This window comes from Zootoca vivipara, chromosome 13 (assembly GCF_963506605.1).
Source record: "Zootoca vivipara chromosome 13, rZooViv1.1, whole genome shotgun sequence".
NCBI classification, from domain to species: domain Eukaryota; kingdom Metazoa; phylum Chordata; class Lepidosauria; order Squamata; family Lacertidae; genus Zootoca; species Zootoca vivipara.
This window is the reverse complement of record NC_083288.1, coordinates 47,025,990-47,048,013: the sequence shown is the minus strand read 5'-3', so window position 1 is coordinate 47,048,013 and position 22,024 is coordinate 47,025,990. Positions and strand designations below refer to the sequence as shown.

The window sequence follows — 22,024 nt, the reverse complement described above, 5'->3', positions numbered from 1 at the left end:
TACCCTCCAACATTTCTGTGATGAAAATGAGAAAATCCTGTTCCATACTTTTCAACATTTCTCCAATGAAAATAGGGACATCCTAAGGAAAACTAGGATATCCAGGGATCACATCAGAAACTGGGATATCTTCTGTAAATCTGGGACTATCCCTGGAAAACAAGGTGACATTGGTTTGGCAATGGAATAACATCAGAATCTCTAGAGGAGGAAGTAGGTAAAATGGCCTTGGTCTTAAACAATACCACTTCATGTATAGAAGACAATAAAGAAAAATCCCTAAGATTCCTTTTAATTCTTTCTCCTTATTAGTTGCTCTCTGTTGTTCAACTCTGGCCTCAAGGCAATGATGTAGCATTTAGGAGCAAAGATGCAGCCCAATAATCCAGCACTGGAGGCCAAGATGGAGATGATCTCCACCACTACCATGTATTTCCCTTTGGTGCTCAGATAGGTTGGAACAAAAGAAAGCCAAACGCTGCAAAAGAGCAACATGCTGAAGGTAATGAATTTGGCTTCATTAAAACTGTCAGGTAATCTGCGGGCCAGAAATGCCACAATGAAACTGACAATGGCCAGGAGGCCCATGTAGCCCAGGACACAATAAAACAGGGTCACAGACCCTTCATTACATTGCACAATGATTTCTGTGGTTACAGAGTGCATATCTACATCAGGGAATGGGGGAGATGTCATCAACCACAGAAAACAAACATTAGCTTGAATAAAAGAACAGGAAACTACAACAGAATAGGCCAGTCTTTTCCCTACCCACTTCCTCATCCGAGAGCCTGGCTTGGTGGCCATGAAAGCTACAACTACAGTGATCGTTTTGGCCAGCATGCAAGAAACAGCCATAGAGAAGATCATGCCGAAAGCAGGTTGCCTGAGAAGACAGGTCACTTTCCCAGGTTTGCCGAGGAACAACAAAGAAGAGAGGAAGCAGAGCAATAGGGAGACCAGGAGAGTGTAGGTGAGGGCTCGGTTGTTGGCTTTGACAATGGGGGTATCTTTGTGCTTCACAAAAGTGCTTAACACCAGAGTTGTGAGAAGAGAAAAAGAAAGAGCAACGGAAGCTAAGCTGATCCCAAAAGGTTCTTCATAGGAAAGAAAGCTCATAGTTTTGGAGATGCATTGGTTTCTTTTCTTGTTTGGATATTGATCTTCTGGGCATCTGAAGCAGTCATTCACATCTGAAGGACAGAAGTAGGTCAAATTCCAAAGACAATTCATAAGCTTTTTTTTTTTGCCTTCCATATATACTTGCTAATTCTTAGTGAGTAGATGGTAATGTAATTTATTTTGATAGTACACCAGGCTCAATATTATTATTATTATCAGTACCAATATGTGCCAAATATTCCAGCTGTTGCACCAATTTCGGATGGTTGAAGAGATGAGGCCCCACAGCTAATTATAGCATTCATTATTTTACCATAACTCAATGCACCACATTAAAATTTAGCAAACTTGGAATTAAAGGTTACAGGTAGGTAGCCGTGTTGGTCTTGAAGACCGTGTTGGTCTTGAAGGAATTTTTTTTATTTTACTTGGAATTAAAGGAATCTTAACTTTTTGATAGCCTTAAGTGTTAGAGTTCACACCACTTTTTTAAAAATTTTGAATTAATCAATTCACACCTACAACAAAATTTACCAACTCCTGCATCACACTGACAGATATTCCCGTATCTTTGAAATTATGCATCTTATATGAGCCAATCACATTCCATTCTGAAAAAGATGAAATGCAAAAATAAAGTATATCAGTATTGTCTTACGAAGAAGGTTTTTGTTAGTGGGTGGAGGTTTGTTAAGTTACAATAATATAGTGTTTCTCTGATCATTGAGGATTTAAGAGAATTGGCAATTACATAATATACAAATATGAAAAATACATTTGTATTTTTCAAAGGAAATGTAGTATAACTATCCCATCTTCGGGGATCTAATTGGTCTTCTCTTTGGGATGCTCATTGTGTGCTTAGATTTTGCTGTTCTTATTCCTTAACCTATTTTTTCTTTGGGATCCTCTTGCCTGGTTACCAGTCTTACCCTTACTGATCCAGGGAGTTATGATTTCACTCGGGTTTCTAAATTATCCTTCTGTAAGTTAGATTTTGCTCTTCTTAATTTTTCTTCTTATCCATAAATGTCAAAAAATAATGTTAAGTGCATTAATTTTATTTTCACAGCATATATGCCAAAGATTTATCTTTGACTCTTAAATATTATTTGTGCTGATATGGAATGGGGCAAGGCCTCCCCCTTACTGTGGCACCTGTTGCAGAGGGAACTGGGCTGAAACAACTGTTAGACCCAGAACCTGCGGCATATACCGTGTTTCTCCAAAAATAAGACACTGTCTTATATTTATTTTTCCTCCGAAGAACCACACTATGGCTTATTTTCAGGGGATGTCTTATTTTTTCCCCCTCCTCCTGCCGCGGCCGGCATTGCTGCTGTGCCTATCACTATGTCTTGTTTTCGGGGTATGGCTTATATTCCTTGAATGCTTAAAAATCCTGCTACGGCTTATTTTATGACTATGTCTTAATTTAAGAGAAACAGGGTAATCAAGTTTAGATCTCAAATCTGGACCCACTGAATCAGTCATCACCATCATCATTTCTATCATCATTATCACTTGACTGCTGAGGTTATAATAGTATTGCTTAAGCTATTTTCATGTGTCCACTTTTTGGGGTATCTTAAAGTATATGGTCAACTAAATCATTTGGTCTTCATTGAGGCTTACTGCCAAATCCATACAGATTGACCAATTCCAACTGGTGAAATGTATCTGTTTTTATCTTTATAAACTATAATGACATACGTTATAGAGCAGGGGTTACATATGTGTATGACCCCTGTTCTGCAGATTGTATACAAACACTAAGTTAAAAAACTGAAGAAGACCAAGCCGAAACAGTATGATTACCTTGGATCACTGTCTCGCATGTCGTTATAGTTTATAAAGATAAAAACAGATGCATTTCACCAGTTGGAATTGGTCAACGTGTTGCCTCTTTTTTTGGTATTTTGACTCAAGTCTGCAACACAGGGGTTGTTTCATTAGCAAATCCATACAGATAGCATTGCTCAAGGAATATTAGTTTCTCTAAGTACTGGAGGTCAGCAGAAATATATTTACACTTCATACCAAGCAGGATAGGGGACCCAGGTTGCGCTGTGGTTAAACCACTGAGCCTAGGGCTTGCTGATCAGAAGGTTGGCGGCTCGAATCCCTGTGACGGGGTGGGCTCCCGTTGCTTGGTCCCAGCTCCTGCCAACCTAGCAGTTCGAAAGCACGTCAAAATGCAAGTAGATAAATAGGAACCGCTACAGCGGGAAGGTAAACAGCGTTTCCATGTGCTGCTCTGGTTTGCCACAAGCAAACCAGAGCAGTAAGAGCTGTTCGGCAGTGGAATTTGCTACCAAGGAGTGTGGTGGAGTCTCCTTCTTTGGAGGTCTTTAAGCAGAGGCTTGACTGCCATATGTCAAGAATGCTTTGATGGTGTTTCCTGCTTGGCAGGAGGTTGGACTGGATGGCCCTTGTGGTCTCTTCCAACTCTATGATTCTATGATTCTATGATTCTAAGCGGCTTTGTCATGCTGGCCACATGACCTGGAAGCTGTACGCCGGCTCCCTCGGCCAATAATGCGAGATGAGCGTGCAACCCCAGAGTCGGTCACGACTGGACCTAATGGTCAGGGGTCCTTTTACCTTTACCTTACCAAGCAGGATAGCTTACTTACATGCACAGCATGGTAAATAAACATTTCTAATTAGTTCTTAGGCAGAATCAGTGACAATTATTTGTGATGAAAATAAAAATAATTTCTACATCATGTACCATTCTGGTCTGAAATCTTGCCTTCTGGACATGCAGCACAATCATAACAGCAAAATTTTCCACCTTCCTTCCTTTTCTTCTGATGACCAGGGGGGCAGTGTTCATTGCACACAGAAATGGGCATCACCTATCCACAAATAGGAAAGGAGTTTCAGGTTGGAGAAGTTCTCTTACCGAATTTCCTTTAAAATGAATTTTTGCATAGAATTTATCTGGAATCTGGAGTCTGACCTTCAAGTCCTCTTGCTTTCTAACATTATCAAAAGTTGTTTCTGATGCTTAGCAATCGAATTTAGACATGCAAAGAATCGGAAGAGGGGACTTCACATGTCAAGCGTGATTTCATTTTAGATTTATGCAATGGAAACAGAGATAACCCAATTTGAGATCCCTCAAATGATGCATAGTGTCATGTGGCAGTGGATCCAACCCCCATGTCAAGTCAGCAGGAATGGATAAGACAAAGAAAAGTTCTTACTAACTGCTTTTTATTCAACATTCACAGTGTGAGGCTTGGAAATGAAGGCTCTTGGAATAATGTCGTTGCCCCAAGTGAGTCCCCTCTCCCTCAATTTATCCCTTCATGTGATGTCACTGTGGGTGCTGAGATATGCCCTCTGCTTCTAGCTCTCTGCTCTCCTACTTTCAATGCTCACCAGGTTCTGGGAGAGGGAGGGTCTGGAATGCTTTCTAAAGACACTGTGTCCATCAGCTGTTCCCCATTTGTGCTTCTTCTTTCTCCTCTCCCATTATTTCCCAGCTTTTCCCGTCATGTGCCTCTGAGCTGTGATCTACATCAAACCCCTGTTGTAATTCTGAACTCTCTGCCCCGTCCCGGACACATAGGTTTAATCTACAACAAATATACCATTGATTGCTGACGGTTCAGTGTTGCAACTAGGCTTTCAGTGTGCTAGTTTTCTGGGTCTTGAAAAGCCTGATGCACATATAACATGGCAGAAAATATAACTTTGTTTCTCAATTTTGTATTGTGCTTAGGCTTTCATTTAGCTAGACAGCAGTTTTATCCCTGTGACATTTTTCAATAGAAAGACAGAGGGTTTGTAGAAAAAATAACTCTTCCGTCAGGACTCATTTGTAGGTTAGAGCAGACCCCCAAAACAACAACAACAACAACAACAACAACAACAACAACAACAACAACAACAACAACAAAACACTATTAGGATGCTGACCTGGTTAAAACCTTTATGCCACATTATCATGTCCTCATGAATGATGAATCTCATTCCTTTAGGGGCAGTATCATCCACCTCACCAATTTTCACTCGAAGGAAGGACCTGTTTGGGAACATGACCATGTTCATGATGTCAAATCCACCTCCAATTTCCTTCTTATCAGTAAAGGACAGAGTTTCTCCAGCTGAGTTGTTAAATGAAATGCTATGAAGGTAAAGATGGAGCTAATTGAAAGTTTAAAAGACAAAGGGGGGGGGAGAAATAGAAATTTTGAACATAATACATTTTACTATTAGTGTTTCATATTATTATTTAAGATAGACCAAAAGTGAAGAATCTACTATTTTGCCATAGAAAACAAAATCCTACATAATGCACTGAAGACAAAATGTCTTTCCAGGCTGGAATGTGAAAAATATAATGTAAATATACAAAGCTTTGTAAAATAATAAGATTCAGAGTATCAGTTAATGCATATTATATATATATATATATATATACATATATACATACATATATATATATATATATATATATATATATATATATATATGTGTGTGTGTGTGTGTGTGTGTGTGTGTGTGTGTGTGTGTGTGTTTCTGCAAATGACAGTGTTGACTTACTGTCATTTCAGCACATTACCTGCCAAGGCTGCAGATCTTGAAGTTCAAATATGTTATGACCCATCATTGCTCTGGGTTTGGATCTTTTTAAAGAAATGTCATGTAAAGCATGACCCACCACATGGACAGCATTGTAGATGCTATAGCTGTGGCCAGTCATGCCCATTTCAAAGAATGGATCAGGAAGGCTCTCCAGTCTCTCCCCTCCAGTACATTGTTCACTTGTGTCCATTGGCACATTGGGGTTGGGAAAATCACAGTCAAATGCTTGCTCCCAGAAGTCATTCAGAAAACCATTTCCTTTCACACCACCAGGCTTTATCGTCTGAAGAAAATCATGGAACCCTAGAAGCTCTTTTGAGTGAATTGTGAAACAAATGGCACCTTGGAAGAGACGAAAATCCCAACTCCTTTGAAGCCCCAACAACATGAAATCAATCTGAGTTGTTATGATCCAAACTTTTGTAACTGATGATATATAATTTTCTCTAGGACCTCTTGTAAAGAAAATAGCTGTCAGCCATATGAGTGCCATAGATTCTCCATAGATAATCAATGTTTGGGATTTGCCATCTTTGATAACCTTGTAACTACTTAATAATACACTATAAACTTCATCAAAGTCATCGAAACGGGGTAGTTTTGGGAGCCTTTGTGTGAAGGCTGAACAGATTCCATTTTTGGATAACAATGGTTCCATAGTCTGCAAGAAATGTTCTCCACTTTCATCATCCACAACAAAGATTCCAACCCATGTCCATCCAAAATGCTTAAGCAAGCTGATTATTCCCATGTGTTGATGGGCTTCATTTGGAACCATACGGTAGAAGGAAGAAATATGACTTTCCTCACTCTCCTCCTCAGTGGGAAATGAGCCATAAGTGAGCTACAAAAAATGCACCAATACTACTGAAACACATTATGAGCAATGACTTCAGTCAATTTTCTACAGTTATTGAGATATTTTCATGATTCAAAAAATCTTTCCTCCACCATATTAGACCCTTTATGGGAATATGCCTCTCATATTTAAGTTTTCTGTATAGACACTTTTTGAAGCTTGGAATCATATCAAGAAAAGTGATAATTAATACAATCATTTTCTTTCCAGACTGCCCTTTAACAGCAGGTACTGGGGTGCTTACAATAATTTAGCATACAACAGAAAGAAGAGCAGCATCATAGCAGGTGTTTCCAGCTACCCTTATATTTTCCCTTGAAAGCCTCATAAACAGCTTCTTCAGGCGAGGGAGGGTTGTTTCTAGGACAAAGGTGAATTAGTGAAGCTCCCGTCTTATTTTTGCTATCGGATGCTGCATCTTAAGTACTCTTGTTTGTGTTACAGTATTGGAATATGGTGGGGTTTTTTTGGTATGTCTTCAGGAGAAGGGAAGATTAAGGAGTAAACTCTTCACAAATCTGGAGTCGAGTTCCTAATACGGTTGCAAGGCATCTTGTACACCTTCGTCTTGCAACATCTGCAGCCAAGCTGTTGCAAAATGTATTGCTCTGTTTTCCTCTGGACCATATCAGCAAGGCTGAGATGTCTTTTCATCTGGGCAGAGTAGGACTGGACCTCCATACATACTGCCCAGGCTTGTGCCCTGGGGAGGTCACATCAGAGCTGCTAGTGCAGCCAATATAACAAAATAATTCTTGAGGTTTGACTTCACCCCTGGAAACATACTCCATCATCTCTCAAGGAAGACAGATGCCAATTACATTCACTATAATTTTTCTGTGTAACTATGAAATTATTGTTTTTATTGTTTTGTTATGTCATTATGGAATTGTTTTCGTAGTGTTTGTTTGAAATATATCCCTGTTCCTTTGTAGTAATCCACTTTGAGCATTCTCTCTCTCTCTCTCTCTCTCTCTCTCTCTCTCTCTCTCTCTCTCTCTCTCTCTGTGTGTGTGTGTGTGTGTGTGTGTAAAATCAATGAATGAATGACAAGCAAGAAAGTAGGGTTGGTCCTAAAATGTAAATATAACATGCAAAAATACAAGGCGAATAGGTGCAAATTTAAAGTGACAAAAACTATACAATGAATGCATATTTAAAGAAAATGTGACAAAAACTATACAATGAGGGCACTAGATATTACCTGTAGATATTTTAAGGGCTGGCACAGTTAATGACTTTTCTCAGGCATCACACACCAAACAAAATGGCAACAAGTACAGTTTTCTTTTTCCTTTCCCCCCCTTTGGATTTAAAAGGTTATGGGAGCTCTAAATATGAACATGGGGGACTTGGGGAAGGAATATCAAATTAATGGATAAAAAATGGCCAGTAGTCTGAATCATAGAACTTTAGAGCTGGAAAATACAAGTCAAAATAGCCAGGCCCAGAAGAGAGGGAGGAAGGGTAGCGAGACTTTGCTCATTGAAAAACACATATTTGCTTCTAATGAAAGGCAATAATATCACAAACAGCATCATTCAAATTACTGTTTTTGTTGAGAAGTATTCTGAAATAATAAAGACACAGTTTTCTACCAGCTTGGTCAATTTTCCATGTTACTAACCTTGGAAAATGATTTTGAAATACTTCTTTTCATTTGCAGTTTTTTTCATTGCACTGCTATCTCAGTTTTTCATTGCCAGAACTTACTGCTAGCCCTTCCTTCCCACTGTATATTCATCCTACTGGTTACATATTTAATATTAATGTTTTATAAATTCTATAGAAAGTGCCAAAATTCAGCTCCAGAAAGAAGATCAGGGGTCTATTCACCCTGGAAGTCATTATGCTGCCCCTGCTATAAAGAGATCCTACCTGTGGAATCTTGTAAAGGCCTATGTTGTCTCTCATATGGAAGGATGTATCAAAGCTAAGTCCCCCAATGATGGCCATGAGGTTTTTCTGGGTGTCACATTTATAGTTGATGTAAAAACTCTGTGATTTGAAGAGCAGGTCTAACGTGGTACGATAGGTCATCCTTGCATCATGATAGCTATCATAGATGTGGAACCCAAGAGTGATATTGCGCAAGATTGTGGGGTTCTCATTGATCTCTTTCACAGCAAATGCCAAGGCAAGTATGTGCTGGTAGAATTTTGTCACCATGCTGCAAATGAAGTTAATCAATATACAATTCCAGAGGAGAATTCTACAATGCATAAAATCAACACACCACCGTTTTATCCATCTTTGTCTCAAATGATTTTTATTGAAATGAAGCTATGCCTTTTGCAATTCATGTTTCTAAGCTATCAGATAACACACAGTTGATGAAAATGTCCAATTCATCAGGGCATCTGTGTTCTGCATGGTTCTTTGACACACCTGCCTTTCATCCCTTCCTCAACTTTTGCAGCTCAGTTAAAAAAATTTTTATTAAAAAATCCCTTCCCCTCATCCTTCTCTTTAGGTAGCTGAATACTTCACATATCTCATGAAGTGCTTTCCGACTCAGAAAAGTTTGTTTCCTATACTCATTTACCTTGAATAACCTCAAGTGCTGTATGAAATCTTGCCTGACATACTGATTCCTGTAAATACCATTTTTGGCGTTTGTTTGTTTTTGCAATAGTCTCTAGCATGAAGTATTTAGATTAATACATTTGTTTCATAAACACTTTATTGGAAATATAAATCTGTGGAATATTTTTATCCAGAGTTCTAGTGATCCACAAATTCAGTCAAGTGGTTCACAGGACATTCACATTAAATATTTGTGATAATATTTAATTGTATTTTAGTGATTTATTTACTTTTTACGTTCTATGTATTTTATTGAATTTCCTTTGATTTATATGCCATTGCAAATGAAATGTATTAAAATGCAACATAAAAAAATCAAAGAATTAGAAATGTAGAATTCAAAATCTAGCTCAGCAGCTTATAAATTTCAATGTACAATGTACAGTCTCAACCATCAAACTTGCAAACTTAACAAAAAAGAAAAGATACTTGTTGGGTAGGGAGGAGACTCTTACTATGAAACATCGAACAGATTCTGTGAAGGGTGTTTTCTGAAGAAAACTTCATAGAAAACATAAAAGAGTTGAGAAGAAATCCCACCGATGATGAAGTCCCCCGGCTGGTACCACTCATGAGGAACAGGAATAGGATCTTTCATTGGACTCCGGATAGTATCTGCTCTGCACACGACAGGCACTTGCAGGAACAGCAACATCAATAGCCACAACATCTTAGCAGTGTAGTTTTTCTCCCCTACAACAAATCTCTTAAGCAGAGATGTTTCCCAGTCTATATCTGTACTCAGATTACTTTTAGATGTTTTCAGATGTTTCAATCATTTTATAGTTTGTGCATTTGCTGCTTTGGTTTCTTTCAGAAGGAATCGGCAGTATTGGATGATGACTGACAATGGAAATAAAAGCAGTGATAAATCTCAAAGAGTGAATTGTCAGCTACATATTAGAATCAAAACCTGGCAAATGCATGCCTTGATGTATAGATAAGAGTGCCAACATCCTTTAAAGTTCTGACTTTTTTATGTGCAAACAGAAAGTCTCTTAAGATTTGGCCAAGTGAACTAAATATAATCATTTGGATAATTGCTGGAAGAGATAATAATTTTGCCTCACACTTTTTGTAACAAACACGTTGGGTTCGATTTGTTTATCCAAGTCTGACTACATATTGCCTCTGCCTCTTAGTGTCCCCAAAATTGGAATTTTTCAAAGCAAGCAAACTGGAAAATCATGGTGAAACTATTTACTTTGTGACTGCAAAGCAGGGATTTCTCAATCTCATGATTTAGATGTTACAGCAAAACAGAGCTGAGTACAATCAGTTTTCTGATGACACCCTGCCTCAAATTTCCTAATGCTCAAATCACATAGACCACATCATATAATTAGCACTAAGGAGATTAGGAGCATGGTCTTCTGCAGCAGCCAAAACCAACCCCAATCTGCCCTGTGAGGGGCAGTTTATCAGGCATACCTATCCTGGGTTGACGCTGATACTACTCAACCCAGAACGAACCCCCAAATAAATGTGCATGGTGAGGCTATTGTTCGTTTCAGGGATAATACTGCTCCACAGGGATGTTGAAGGTACTTGGAATCCATTGATTCAATGGCTGTATAAACCCCACCATTACACTATGAGGCAAGAGGAGTGCTAGGCAGGCCAACCAGAAAACCCCTAATTTCATTGGAAAACCCATAAAATTCTCTCACTCTCCAAGAGTGACCAACTTAATGGTTCCCCAGCCATTGAAGAGTATTAGCAGCAATAATGAATGGGGAGAAGGGGAAAGAAAATATCATTTTTATTTTTATTTTAAAAATATGTTTATTGAACAAATAGATTTTTTAAACAATACACATTACCAATGACATAGCCATTTACAATTTTCACCCTTCCCCCCTTCCCCCACCCTCTCCCACCCTCTAAGGACTTCCCTCAGCTCCCCTTTCTGATTTGTTTTTACATATTGTTTTCTGCATGTTATAAAATTGTACATGTTATTGCCTTATCTATCATATGTTCTACTAATAAATTGTGGATGTTTATTCAAAACAAGCCAAGGAGTCCAGATCCTTTTGTTGTCTTTTTTAAATAGTTTGTAAAAAGTTCCCATTCTTCTTTGAAGTCACAGTTGTCCTTCTCACATAGTTTATATGTCAACTTTGCCAACTCCACATAACTCACCAGTTTTTCTTGCCATTGTTTTTAATAATAATAATAATAATAATAATAATAATAATAATAATATATTATTATTATTATTATTATTATTATTATTATTACCCCACCCATCTGGGCGGCTTCCAACCGGATATTAAAAACAGTGCAGCATCAAACATTAAAAACTTCCCTAAACAGAGCCGTCTTCAGTTGTCTTCTAAAAGTAAAATAATTGCTTATTTCCTTGACATCTGCTGGGAGGGCGTTCCACAGGGCCGGTGCCACTACCAAGAAGGCCCTCTGTCTGGTTCCCTGCAACCTCACTTCTCGCAATGAGGGAACCGCCAGAAGGCCCTCGGTGCTGGATCTCAGTGTCCGGGCTGAATGATGGGGGTGGAGATGCTCCTTCAGGTATACAGGACCGAGACCGTTTAGGGCTTTAAAGGTCAGTACCAACACAAGTGAGTGCCCAGGGGTCTGAACACTCCTCCCCCAACACCACTTTCTGAACATGACCCAGGAGGAAGGAGCGGAACCACTTGTATGACAGTGCCCCCAGCTCCCAGCCCCTCTAGATGGTACAGAAGGATGTTATGCTTGATGGTTTCAAAGACCACTGAGAGATCCTGCAGAACTAGGAAACAGTTCTCACCTTTGTCCCTAGCTCGCCGGAGATCATCGACCAGCGCGACCAAGGCAGTTTCAGTCCCATGGTGAGGCCTGAATCCCGATTGGAAGGGATCCAAATGGTTCACTTCTTCCAGGCATGCTTGGAGTTGTTCAGCAACCAACCGCTCAATCACCTTGCCCAAGAATGGTAGATTTGAGACTGGGCGGTACTTGGCCATATTGGCCGGGTCTAAAGATTTTTTTAAAAGAAGCGGTTTAATGACCACCTCTTTCAGTGGGTCTGGGAAGGCTCCCTCGTGGAGGGAAGCATTCACCACCCCGCAGAGCCCATCACCCAGCCCTTCCCGGCTCACTTTTATTAGCCAGGATGGGCAAGGATCAAGGAGACAGGTGGTTGGTTTCACTCGTCCAAGCAGCCTGTCCACATCCTCGGAGGTAACAGATTGGAACTGATCCCATATAACATGACCAGACAGGGCTCTAGCACTCTCCTGCCCTGGCCCTGCTCCCACGGTGGAGTCTACCTCCTTCCGAATCTGAGCGACTTTATCTGCAAAAATCTTTGCAAAAGCATTGCAGGAGATCTTGGGGTCCCTACCAGGCCCCGATGATGAAGGTGGTTCTGATAGATTGTGAACCACCTGAAAAAGTCTCCTGCTGCTGTTTTCTGCAGATGCAATAGAAACGGTGAAGAAGGTCCTCTTCGCCATCGCCATTGCCACTTGGTAGGCTTGATGTTGAGCTCTAACCCGTGTCCGGTCTGATTCAGAATGAGTTTTCCGCCACTGGTGCTCTAGCTGTCTCAGCGATTGTTTCATCACCCTCAGCTCCGGGGAAAACCACGGGGCTGTCCGGGCTCCATGCAATCGGAGAGGGCGCTTCGGAGCCAGACAGTCAATAGCCCTGGTTAACTCCACATTCCAGCGGGCCACCAGGGAATCAGCTGAAAGGCCATCAGCATGGGATAAAACATCCCCTACCACTCTCTGGAAGCCAATTGGATCCATTAAGTGGCGGGGGCGGACCATCTGAATCGGTCCCACCTCCCTGATGAGGGGAAGGGTTGTGGAGAAGTCCAGTTGCACCAGGAAGTGATCTGACAATGACCAGTGATCTTTGGGATGTTCTCATTCTTTCATCTTTGTGCTAACAAGACTCTTTCCGCTCTCTGTCGCAGCGTGAAAGCTGTGTAGACATGCAGGAGCAATCACTAATGAATCAGAACAAGACAGCTTCTTCTTCTAAGTCTTTATTTCCTCAACAGTTGATTTTTTTAATTAAAAAAATCAACTGTTGAGGAAATAAAGACTTAGAAGAAGAAGCTGTCTTCTACTTCACATATCTCATGAAGTGATTTCTGACTCATAAATGTCTTTTTGCTATATTGAACTGAATTCAATGAGACTTTTCTCCAAGTGGATGGATATACATGGATGTTTTGAAGCTCAGTGGCTCCGTATGGGCGATTCTTTCAATTTCGTTTTATCTTGGTTTATATTTCTTCACATATTCTCATCAGTCCAATGCACATTTCCCTAATATACTAATTCCTGTAAATACTCATTTTAGGTTGTTTTTTTTGTTTTTTGTTTTGCAATATTCTCTGGCATGAGGATATTCTAAGTCAACAATAAAACATACAGAGAAGAAAAGAATGTGTTGTGTGTAATTACAAAGGGTTTCGTGTTTCAAAGAATAACCATTAAAAATGTTCATATCAAAAAAATAACTTTAAAGGTAACCTTGAACCTTGAATGCATTATGTTCGGATAGTGAAATTTGAAATTTGTGAGAATACAAATATTAAATACAACAGCTGCATGTGAGTATTTAGCTTTAGACTAAGCTAAAAACTCACATACAGCTGTGTTACTTAACACTCCTAAGCTGTTTCATTTGTATCCTCACAAATCTCACTATCCAAAAACAATGTATTCTCAAGAAATAATTTGTTAGGTGGCCATTTGCATAACAAGTCAACAATTTCCATTAATTCCTAAGGGAATATTTCTAATGTGATCTTAGCCTCAAAATGTTGATGTCCCAAAGGCTGATAAACCAAGGAAAACCCTCTAAAGCCTTGTAAAAGGCAATCAAGGTGGACAACTTTGCTTATGTGTTTACAGTACAAAACACAGTTCAAACAGTTTGGATATCTGTGGTGCATATCACAAGGTTTGAGTACAAAATACTCACGTAGGTATATGTGAATTTTCGTATAAAAAGCATTTGGATACTGGGACTTGTGTGTATAAAATAAAATTAAACAAGTGGCAAAAAGTGATCTCAAGTACCTTTGCTACTATAAGATAGATATAGATAGATAGATAGATAGATAGATAGATAGATAGATAGAGATATTCTATCACATATTTAAAATTTACCAGAGTGAGGGGGGAAACAATTGTTTAACTTTTTTTCTAATAAGTTGTTCTTTGTTGTTCAGTTCGGGCCTCAGAATAATGATGTAGCATTTAGGGGCAAAGATGCAACCCAATAACCCAGCACTGGAGGCTAAGATGGAGAAGACCTCCACAGCCACCATGTATTTTCCACTTGTGCTCAGGTAGGCTGGAAAAAAAGACAGCCAAACACTGCAAAAGAGCAACATGCTGAAGGTAATGAACTTGGCTTCATTAAAACTGTCAGGTAATTTGCGGGCTGCAAATGCGGCAACAAAGCTGGCAATGGCCAAGAGGAACATGTAGCCCAGGACAAAATAGAACATGGTGACTGAGCCTTCATTACATTGCACAATGATTTCTTCTGTTAAAGAGTGCATGTCCAAATCAGGAAATGGGGGAGATGTCATCAACCACACAGTACAAATAGTTGATTGAATAAGAGAACAGGAAAAGACAATGGAATTTGTCAGTCTTTTACTCATCCATTTCCTCATGCTGGACCCGGGCTTGGTGGCCATGAAAGCTAGAACTACAGTGACAGTTTTGGCCAACACACAAGAAACGGCTACAGAGAAGATGATGCCAAACGTTGGTTGCCGGAGGAGGCAGGAGACTGTGCTAGGTTCACCCAGAAATAGCAATGAAGAGAGGAAGCAGAGCAGGAGAGAGACAAGGAGAGAGTAGGTGAGGTCCCGGTTGTTGGCTTTGACTATGGGAGTGTCTCTGTACTTAATGAATATTCCTAGCACCAAAGCTGTGATGAGGAAGAAAGAAAGGGCAATGGATGCTAAACTGATACCCAAAGGTTCTTCGTAAGAAAGGAAGGTCATCATTTTCTGAATGCAGGCAGTTTTGTTCTTGTTTGGATACTGAGCTTTTGGGCATCTGAAGCAGTCATTCATATCTGAAATATAAACAAGGTGAAATTTCAATACTGATTAAACAGCACTTTGTCTTTTATGTGACTGTTTCACAGACATGAAATTAAACCTATTGGAATGCATGTGTTTTAGAGTTCCGATATAAATGCTTTGACCTCACTGATTCTGAAAGCTATTATACTTTTCAACAGCATTTTGCCCTCCATGTTTCTCAGTGTTCATATAAACTCATAAACTCAGTATATACAAGGTGAAATTTCAATACTGATTTAACAGTACTTTGTCTTCACTGACATGAAATTAAACCTTTTGGATCTATGTGTTTTAGTGATATAAATGTTTTGATCTCACTGATTCTGAAAGCCATTATACTGATTCACTTCTTTCTTTTCAACAGTTTTTTGCCTTCTAATTTATTTCCTCTTTTGGATAAAAACATAAGAGCCTGCTGGATCAGGCCAATGACCCATCTCATCCAGCTTCCTGATTTCACAGTGGCCAACCACATACCTATGGGAAGCTTGCAAGCAGGACCTGGGTGAAACAGAAGTCTCCCCCGACCCCTACACTTCTCAGCATCTCATATTTGGAAGAATACAGCTTCTGTCCATGGAGGCACTGCAAAACCATCAGAGATAATAGCTATTGATATTCTCCATGAGTTTGTCTAATACTCCTTTGAAGCCTTCAAAATTTGTGCCCATCACTGCCTCTAGAGGGAACAAATTCCATAACTTAATCCTGTACTTCATGAAGAGGTTTTTTGTTTGTTTTTCTTGCATTTTCTGAATTATCCAACACTCAATTTCCGTTGATGTCCCTGAGATCTTGTGTTATTTGTATCCTATTTTCCCACGCATTGAACAATTTTATCCATTTTTAATCATGTTGCTTCTTACTCGCTTTTTGCTCTAAAATACCCCCCTCAAATGTCTAACCTTGCCATTGTCCTTGTAGAAAGAAAGATATGAGCGCTGCATGACTTACCATCCTGGTTTGAAATTTCCCCTTCTGAACATGGAGCACAGCCATAGCAACAAAACTTTTCCCCTTCTATCTTTTTCTTCTGATTGCCAGGGTGGCAGTGGTCATTACACAGAGAAAGAGGAATCACCTATCCATAGCAGAAAAGCAGTTCATGAGATCAGAGAAACTGATTGCTCATTTAACTTCTATTAATGAAGTTCACCACTCACCAAAAAAAGAGATTTTAATATAAAAGAGCTGCACTATGAATCCCATTATTTGGGATCCCCTCCAAACCTATTGCAAACTTGGCAATCATTTTGCAGAAAAAAACAAACCCAGATTCTGAAGCACCCCAAAATAGTGTCTAACTTCCCCAACATGTTGCTATACTGGTCACCCCAAGTCCAATATTGTTCAATTCACTCCAAACCTGTGTCAAAATTTTGCATTAGTGGATTGGGGTGACTGGTAGGGCCCCAAGATTGACAGGTCAGCCACACTGTTTGAGGCCTCTCCATAATGCAGTTTGTTCTGCAAAATGCTGCAACACAACTGAAAAACTTTGCTGTAGGTTAGCAAGGAGCTGCCTTGTGCTGTTCAGACAGCTGCCTTGTGCCAAGTATGATTCTTGGTCCAAACAACAACCCAGTATTTCATTTTTAACCCTGCCTGGAGATGCAATGGATTGAACCTGGGACCTTTCGCCAGCAATACATTTTCAATTACTGAGTTATTGTCTCCATACAATAGAAAAAGACATTAAAGAATGGGTGCCTGTGTAGTAATTTCACTTAATTACCCCAAGGCTTTGCTTTATGTATATGGAAGTTAAAGTTATACAAAAATGTACGGGGGGTTTTCCTTGGCATTTCTAAGTAGAATCAATTTTGAATGTGCTCGGCAGCCACATTTTTCCTTGGCCATGTCAGATAGAAACAACAGAATTTCCGAGACCTAAAGAACACGTCATAAGAACAGTGAGGAACAGAAGGATTCCTAGGATTCAGACCTGATTAAATCCTCTGTGCCACACAATCATATCTTCATGAAAAATGAATGCTTCTCCTTCAAGAGCATCAGGATAAACACATCCAACTTTCATTTGAAGGAAGGACTTGTTGGGGAATATGATCATGTTCGTGATGTCAAATCCACCTCTCATTTCCCTTTTTTCATTAAAGGACATTGTTTCTCCTGCTGAGTTGTTAAATAAAATCCCTTGTAGAAAATAGTGGAGCTGATTCAAGAGAAAAAGGAAAAAGAAGGAAAATATATATAATGAAGACCAAGTGTCAACAATCAGCTATTTTCATATAGCATATGGAAAAGTTATAACACAGCAATAGATGGATATATTCTGTACATGCTAAATAAACTCACAAAATGTTGGCTCACTGAAATAATATTTTGTATGCAACATTTTACCTGCCAAGGCTGCAGATCTTGAAGTTCAAACCTCTTGTCTCCTGCCAGTGCTCTGTGCTTGGATTTGAATGAATAAATAGCATGCAAAGCATGAGCCACAACAAAGACAGCATTGTAGATACTGTAGCTGTGGCCAGTCATGTCCATTTCAAACAGATGGCCAGGAAGACACTCTAACTTCTCCTCCCCTGTACATGTTTCAATATCTTGCATGAGCAGATCTGGAAATGTACAGTCAAATGCTTGCTCCCAGAAGTCCTTGAGAAAACCATCACCTGGATTCCAGTAAGGTTTTATGATCTGAAGAAATTCATGGAAACTGAGAAGCTCTTCTGAGTGAATTGTGAAGGAAATGGCACCTTGAAAGAGATCAAGATCCCAAGACTTTTGATAATTCAATAATACAAAATCAATATGTGTTGTCATGATCCACACTCTTCTATATGATGTGATTTCCTTATTTTCAGGATCTCGTAGAAATATAAGAAATCTCAGCCAGGTCAATGTCTGAGAATCTCCATAGACAATGAATGTATTGGCTTTGTCATTTGTGAGGCACATATAATAACTTTCGAGTATGTCAAAAAGTTCATCCAACATATCGAAATGAGCTATTTTTTCCATTCTTTGTGTGAAGGCTGAACAGATCCCATGCTGGTAGAACAATTGCTCCAGGGCCCGCAAGAATTTTTCTCCTCCTTCATCATCAGTAACAAAGAGTCCAACCCATGTCCATCCAAAATGCTGAAGCAAGCTGATAATCCCCATATACTGATGAGCTTCATTGGGCACCATGCGGTAAAACGAAAGGAAGTGATCTATATCACTCTCCTCCTGCGGAAATGAGCCATATGCAAGCTAAAAGGAAAAGACCAGACAATACGAAGATAAGTATGAACAATTAATTTTAGCATTTGGCTGTTCATTCAACAAATGTTTGTTGACACAATTGGTAATTTTTCCAGAAAGTTAAATTGATGGATGCTTCCAGTTTCAGGATGCTTCCATTTTCTAGAGTTGTGGTGATACTTAGGTGGGTTGCATGTTTAAGGTGTTGTGTGTGTGTGTGTTTGTGGTGGATGTTTTGTGGATGCCAGGTACATGCCGGCTCTCTGGGGTCTCTTCAAAGGAGAATGATTTGTTGTGATTTCTGAATGGGGCAATAGAGTGCATGGCATTTAAAGACTTGTCTTAAAATGTACTATTTTCATGGTAGGAGAACTACCACGATGCAGATGTTTAATAGTGCAAAATAAATTAGGACCCTTTAATCAGTTACCAAGGTTCTCCAAGGAGTCTATGCTCAGCTTTGTAAGTCTTCCGGTGGTCCTGGCTCCTTGGAAAGACAACTTTTAATGCAGCTGATGTGTGCCACAGGGTGTTGTTGTTGAAAGAGTCCAAGGTGCTGCCTGGTTGCTTGACTCAGACTTTCACTGGTGTAGCAGTATCTACTATTAAGGAGTAATCTACGTTTTTGATAGACATTCCATCTCGTAATGCTTCAGCATCAGTCATATTCACTTTCTGAATCTCAAAATCACGTTCAGAAAGATAAGAGAATAGTGTGATTTGTGCAACAAACATTCATGTCCCTACTCTTAAAACCTACCTGTGGAATCTTGTAGAGGTTTAAGGTATCAGCCATATGGAAGGAGGTATCAGAGCTAAGTCCTCCGATGATGGCGATGAGGTTTTTCTGCGAGTCACATTTGTAGTTGGGAGCAAATCTATGCATTTCAAAGAGCAGGTCCAGAGTGTTACGATAGGTAATCCTTGCATTGTAGTAGCTGTCATAGATGTGGAACCCCAGTGTGACATTGGGCAAGAGGTTGGGATTCTCATTTATCACTTTTACCGCAAATGCCAAGGCAAGGATGTGCTGGTAGAATTTTGTTATCATGCTGCAAATGAGGTTAGTTTAAAATTTCAGAGGAGAATTCTACAATGCGGGAAGCAGACAAAACAAACTGCCATTTCTATCTCTAACTGATACACATTGAAGTATAGCCTTGTTAACCTTTTTGGTTTTTCTAAAATAATAAATATCAAACTGTTCAGCCAAAATAAAATGTGTCACTCACCATTTCATTCCTATATCACTTTGACCATCCTTTAGTTAGCTCTTGTTTGATCTTTAATATCTCTTCCCTCCCAAAAAAAGACTACAACAATATCCACCTCTTCCTCTTTGTATTCAAACTGGCCATGAAGGTGACTTCAATAGGAATAACTTCCCAGTATTTTTGTATTAGATTGCAGACTTGAATCAGGTGCAATCATTCACTTTTAATATACCAGAAGATACCTATTAAATTGCTATGTAATACAGACATACAAAATGGAATGGAATGTTTCCTCTTAATCACAATCTTAAGAGTCTTCAGCTTTCCGTCACCATTATCAAATACATTCAATTCGAAACTTCATAGAAGAATAAACTAACTCCTTTAGACTTATCTTCACTTCTCTATCACTATACCATGGTCAGAAATCCATACAGAATATATTGCTCTATACAGTATTTAATTAATTTAATGGCTGTGTTGTTAAGCCACAAAATCTCCATGGGTTCAATGATTTTTGAAGCTTGTATTTGCAGTTCCAGGAAGATGGAAAGAGAAAGATTTTGGAATGCTTATTGAAGTACTTTAATTCCACCAAAAATTGGAATTTTGAATATTAGAATGAAGGAAACATTCATATTAGTGCATGCAAAGAAGTGCAAGTAGCATGCTCTAAGAGCTTTTTTAGGGGGAAGATTTATTATTCATACCTCATGCTAACTACAGCAAAGCTCACACCTTTTTTTTTTCCACCCATGGCTTAGGAAGGGAATTAATCTCCCATCAACTTGCTGTTGCTACAATCAGTTTAACAGACACACAACACACACTACATTTTGTTAAAATTCCTAGATTTCTCCATTTCACTTATCTGCCAGTGCCAGGTGTGCCTTCATAGATGATTGAAATATATTGAACTAGGTTTATATCTCACAAAGCAATTCTCAAACCACGAGGTCAATATCTCACAAAGCCGACTCAAACATTGTCTGATTCATGACATCTGTTCTAGGAAGATTAGACACTTTCAGGTTAGGTGCCCCAAGAACATACACAGCAGTAACCCCTCCATCCCCCTCTTGCTGGTCCCTGTTGGTGGAATTTAAACAAAGCATACAACGTCTCCCTCCCTTTCTCCACATTGCTTTTCAAAATAGAGAGTATTGTCATTATAACATAGAGCAAGGCCATTATTTACTGCCAGGCACATTAGGAGAATACACAATATTTAAAAAAAGCAAAAACAAAAAATACTGGAAGGATTAATCACAAAAATGAAGAGGGAGAGAAACTCTTACTGTGGATCATGGTTAAACAGATTCTGTGATGGGTTTTCCACGAAGCCTTCTTCCATGATGGAATAATAGAACTGAGAAGCAATCCCACCGATGATGAGACCACCTGACTGGTACCACTTATGTAGAATATGAAATGTATCAGTCCCAGGGCACCTCATAGCTGCTTTGCACAAAACAGGAGGCAGCAGAAAAAGCAAAGTGAATGACCACAGCATCCTTTAGAACAAGCTTCTCTGCAAACTTGGGTGCTCTTTGCTTATCAGTACCTGCAGAATGACTTCAGCAAACTAGATAGCATGATACCTGGCTCTGTCAAGAGAGATTGGCACACCTTATTTGAAAATCAAAGCAGTATATAAACATACTTTGGCAGATAGGTAAGATTTCCAAAACTCTGATTTCAAATCAGACCAATAATATGAAGAAGATACAAAATGAGAGAAAGAAAATTGAGAGCCCTGGCTGCCTCTTGCCACTACTCCTATCTCTTCATGGTACAGAGGTTCATTATCTTAATCCCCTTCCTGGCTGTTTATTGACAGTTTACTTATGCCTCTGGTGTTCTCACGAGGTGGAGAAATTATAGTGATTTGGATAACTGCATGGTGACATAACAACTTTTTAAAAGTTTTTGTTCCAATGAGGTGAGGTGTGGTGTTTCTTTTTCCTCCCCCATCATGCTGAGTTCTGTGTTTATTCTCAAATCTGTCTACGTGCTGCCTCTGCCCCTTGGTGGCACAAAAGGAGGCAATTAGTTGGAAGTCTTTCATGGTAAGTGAACACCAGCAGGAAAGTCAAAGTGAGTCCATTTTGTGTTGTCACTCGAAGCAGCAAATCTTGAAATAAAGGTCACTGTCCAACTCCACTTGTGCCACATGACTGGGCAGCTATTATTTCTGTATGTAACAGATTTGTGGCAAAATCCAGATTTGTCATTAAGCAGAGAGAAATTATACTCTTGTGACAATAACCATGAAATAAAGAGGTGCGACACAAGTGAAGTAAGGGTGAAACATACTGTAGGACTCTGTTTATTTAAATTGTACAAATTCTCTTGCGTGTGATT

At 39.3% G+C, this 22,024-nt stretch overlaps 2 protein-coding genes across 2 annotated transcripts; both read right to left on the bottom strand.

Moving 5' to 3' along the window:
• Positions 1–291: 291 nt before the first annotated feature.
• LOC118078107 (vomeronasal type-2 receptor 26-like) lies at positions 292–6,499 on the bottom strand. The gene is made up of 4 exons (XM_035101832.1): positions 5,699–6,499; positions 5,053–5,280; positions 3,857–3,983; positions 292–1,193 (listed from the first exon to the last, which is right to left on the bottom strand). Exons 1-4 carry the CDS (start codon positions 6,497–6,499, stop codon positions 292–294), a joined length of 2,058 nt encoding a protein of 685 aa, XP_034957723.1.
• A 114-nt stretch (positions 6,500–6,613) lies between these two features.
• Positions 6,614–18,392, bottom strand: LOC118078099 (vomeronasal type-2 receptor 26-like). Its single transcript, XM_035101826.1, has 6 exons — positions 17,598–18,392; positions 17,182–17,409; positions 16,191–16,317; positions 14,302–15,226; positions 8,459–8,750; positions 6,614–6,625 (listed from the first exon to the last, which is right to left on the bottom strand). The coding sequence occupies exons 1-6, from the start codon at positions 18,390–18,392 to the stop codon at positions 6,614–6,616; spliced, it is 2,379 nt and encodes a 792-aa protein (XP_034957717.1).
• Between the last annotated feature and the right edge of the window lie 3,632 nt (positions 18,393–22,024).

What these genes read in the sequence shown, in the direction of transcription:
- LOC118078107 (XM_035101832.1), bottom strand. Translation starts at nt 6,499, where the DNA reads ATGGTTCCAAATGAAGCCCATCAACACATGGGAATAATCAGCTTGCTT. An exon ending in GGCATAAAGGTTTTAACCAG is followed by an intron (nt 3,984 to 5,052) that starts GTCAGCATCCTA and finishes ATTTGTGGATAG; the next exon opens with GTGATGCCCATTTCTGTGTG. An exon ending in CAAGATTTCAGACCAGAATG is followed by an intron (nt 1,194 to 3,856) that starts GTACATGATGTA and finishes TCTGTCCTTCAG; the next exon opens with ATGTGAATGACTGCTTCAGA.
- LOC118078099 (XM_035101826.1), bottom strand. Translation starts at nt 18,392, where the DNA reads ATGGTGCCCAATGAAGCTCATCAGTATATGGGGATTATCAGCTTGCTT. An exon ending in GGCACAGAGGATTTAATCAG is followed by an intron (nt 16,318 to 17,181) that starts GTCTGAATCCTA and finishes TGCTATGGATAG; the next exon opens with GTGATTCCTCTTTCTCTGTG. An exon ending in GGAAATTTCAAACCAGGATG is followed by an intron (nt 15,227 to 16,190) that starts GTAAGTCATGCA and finishes TTTATATTTCAG; the next exon opens with ATATGAATGACTGCTTCAGA.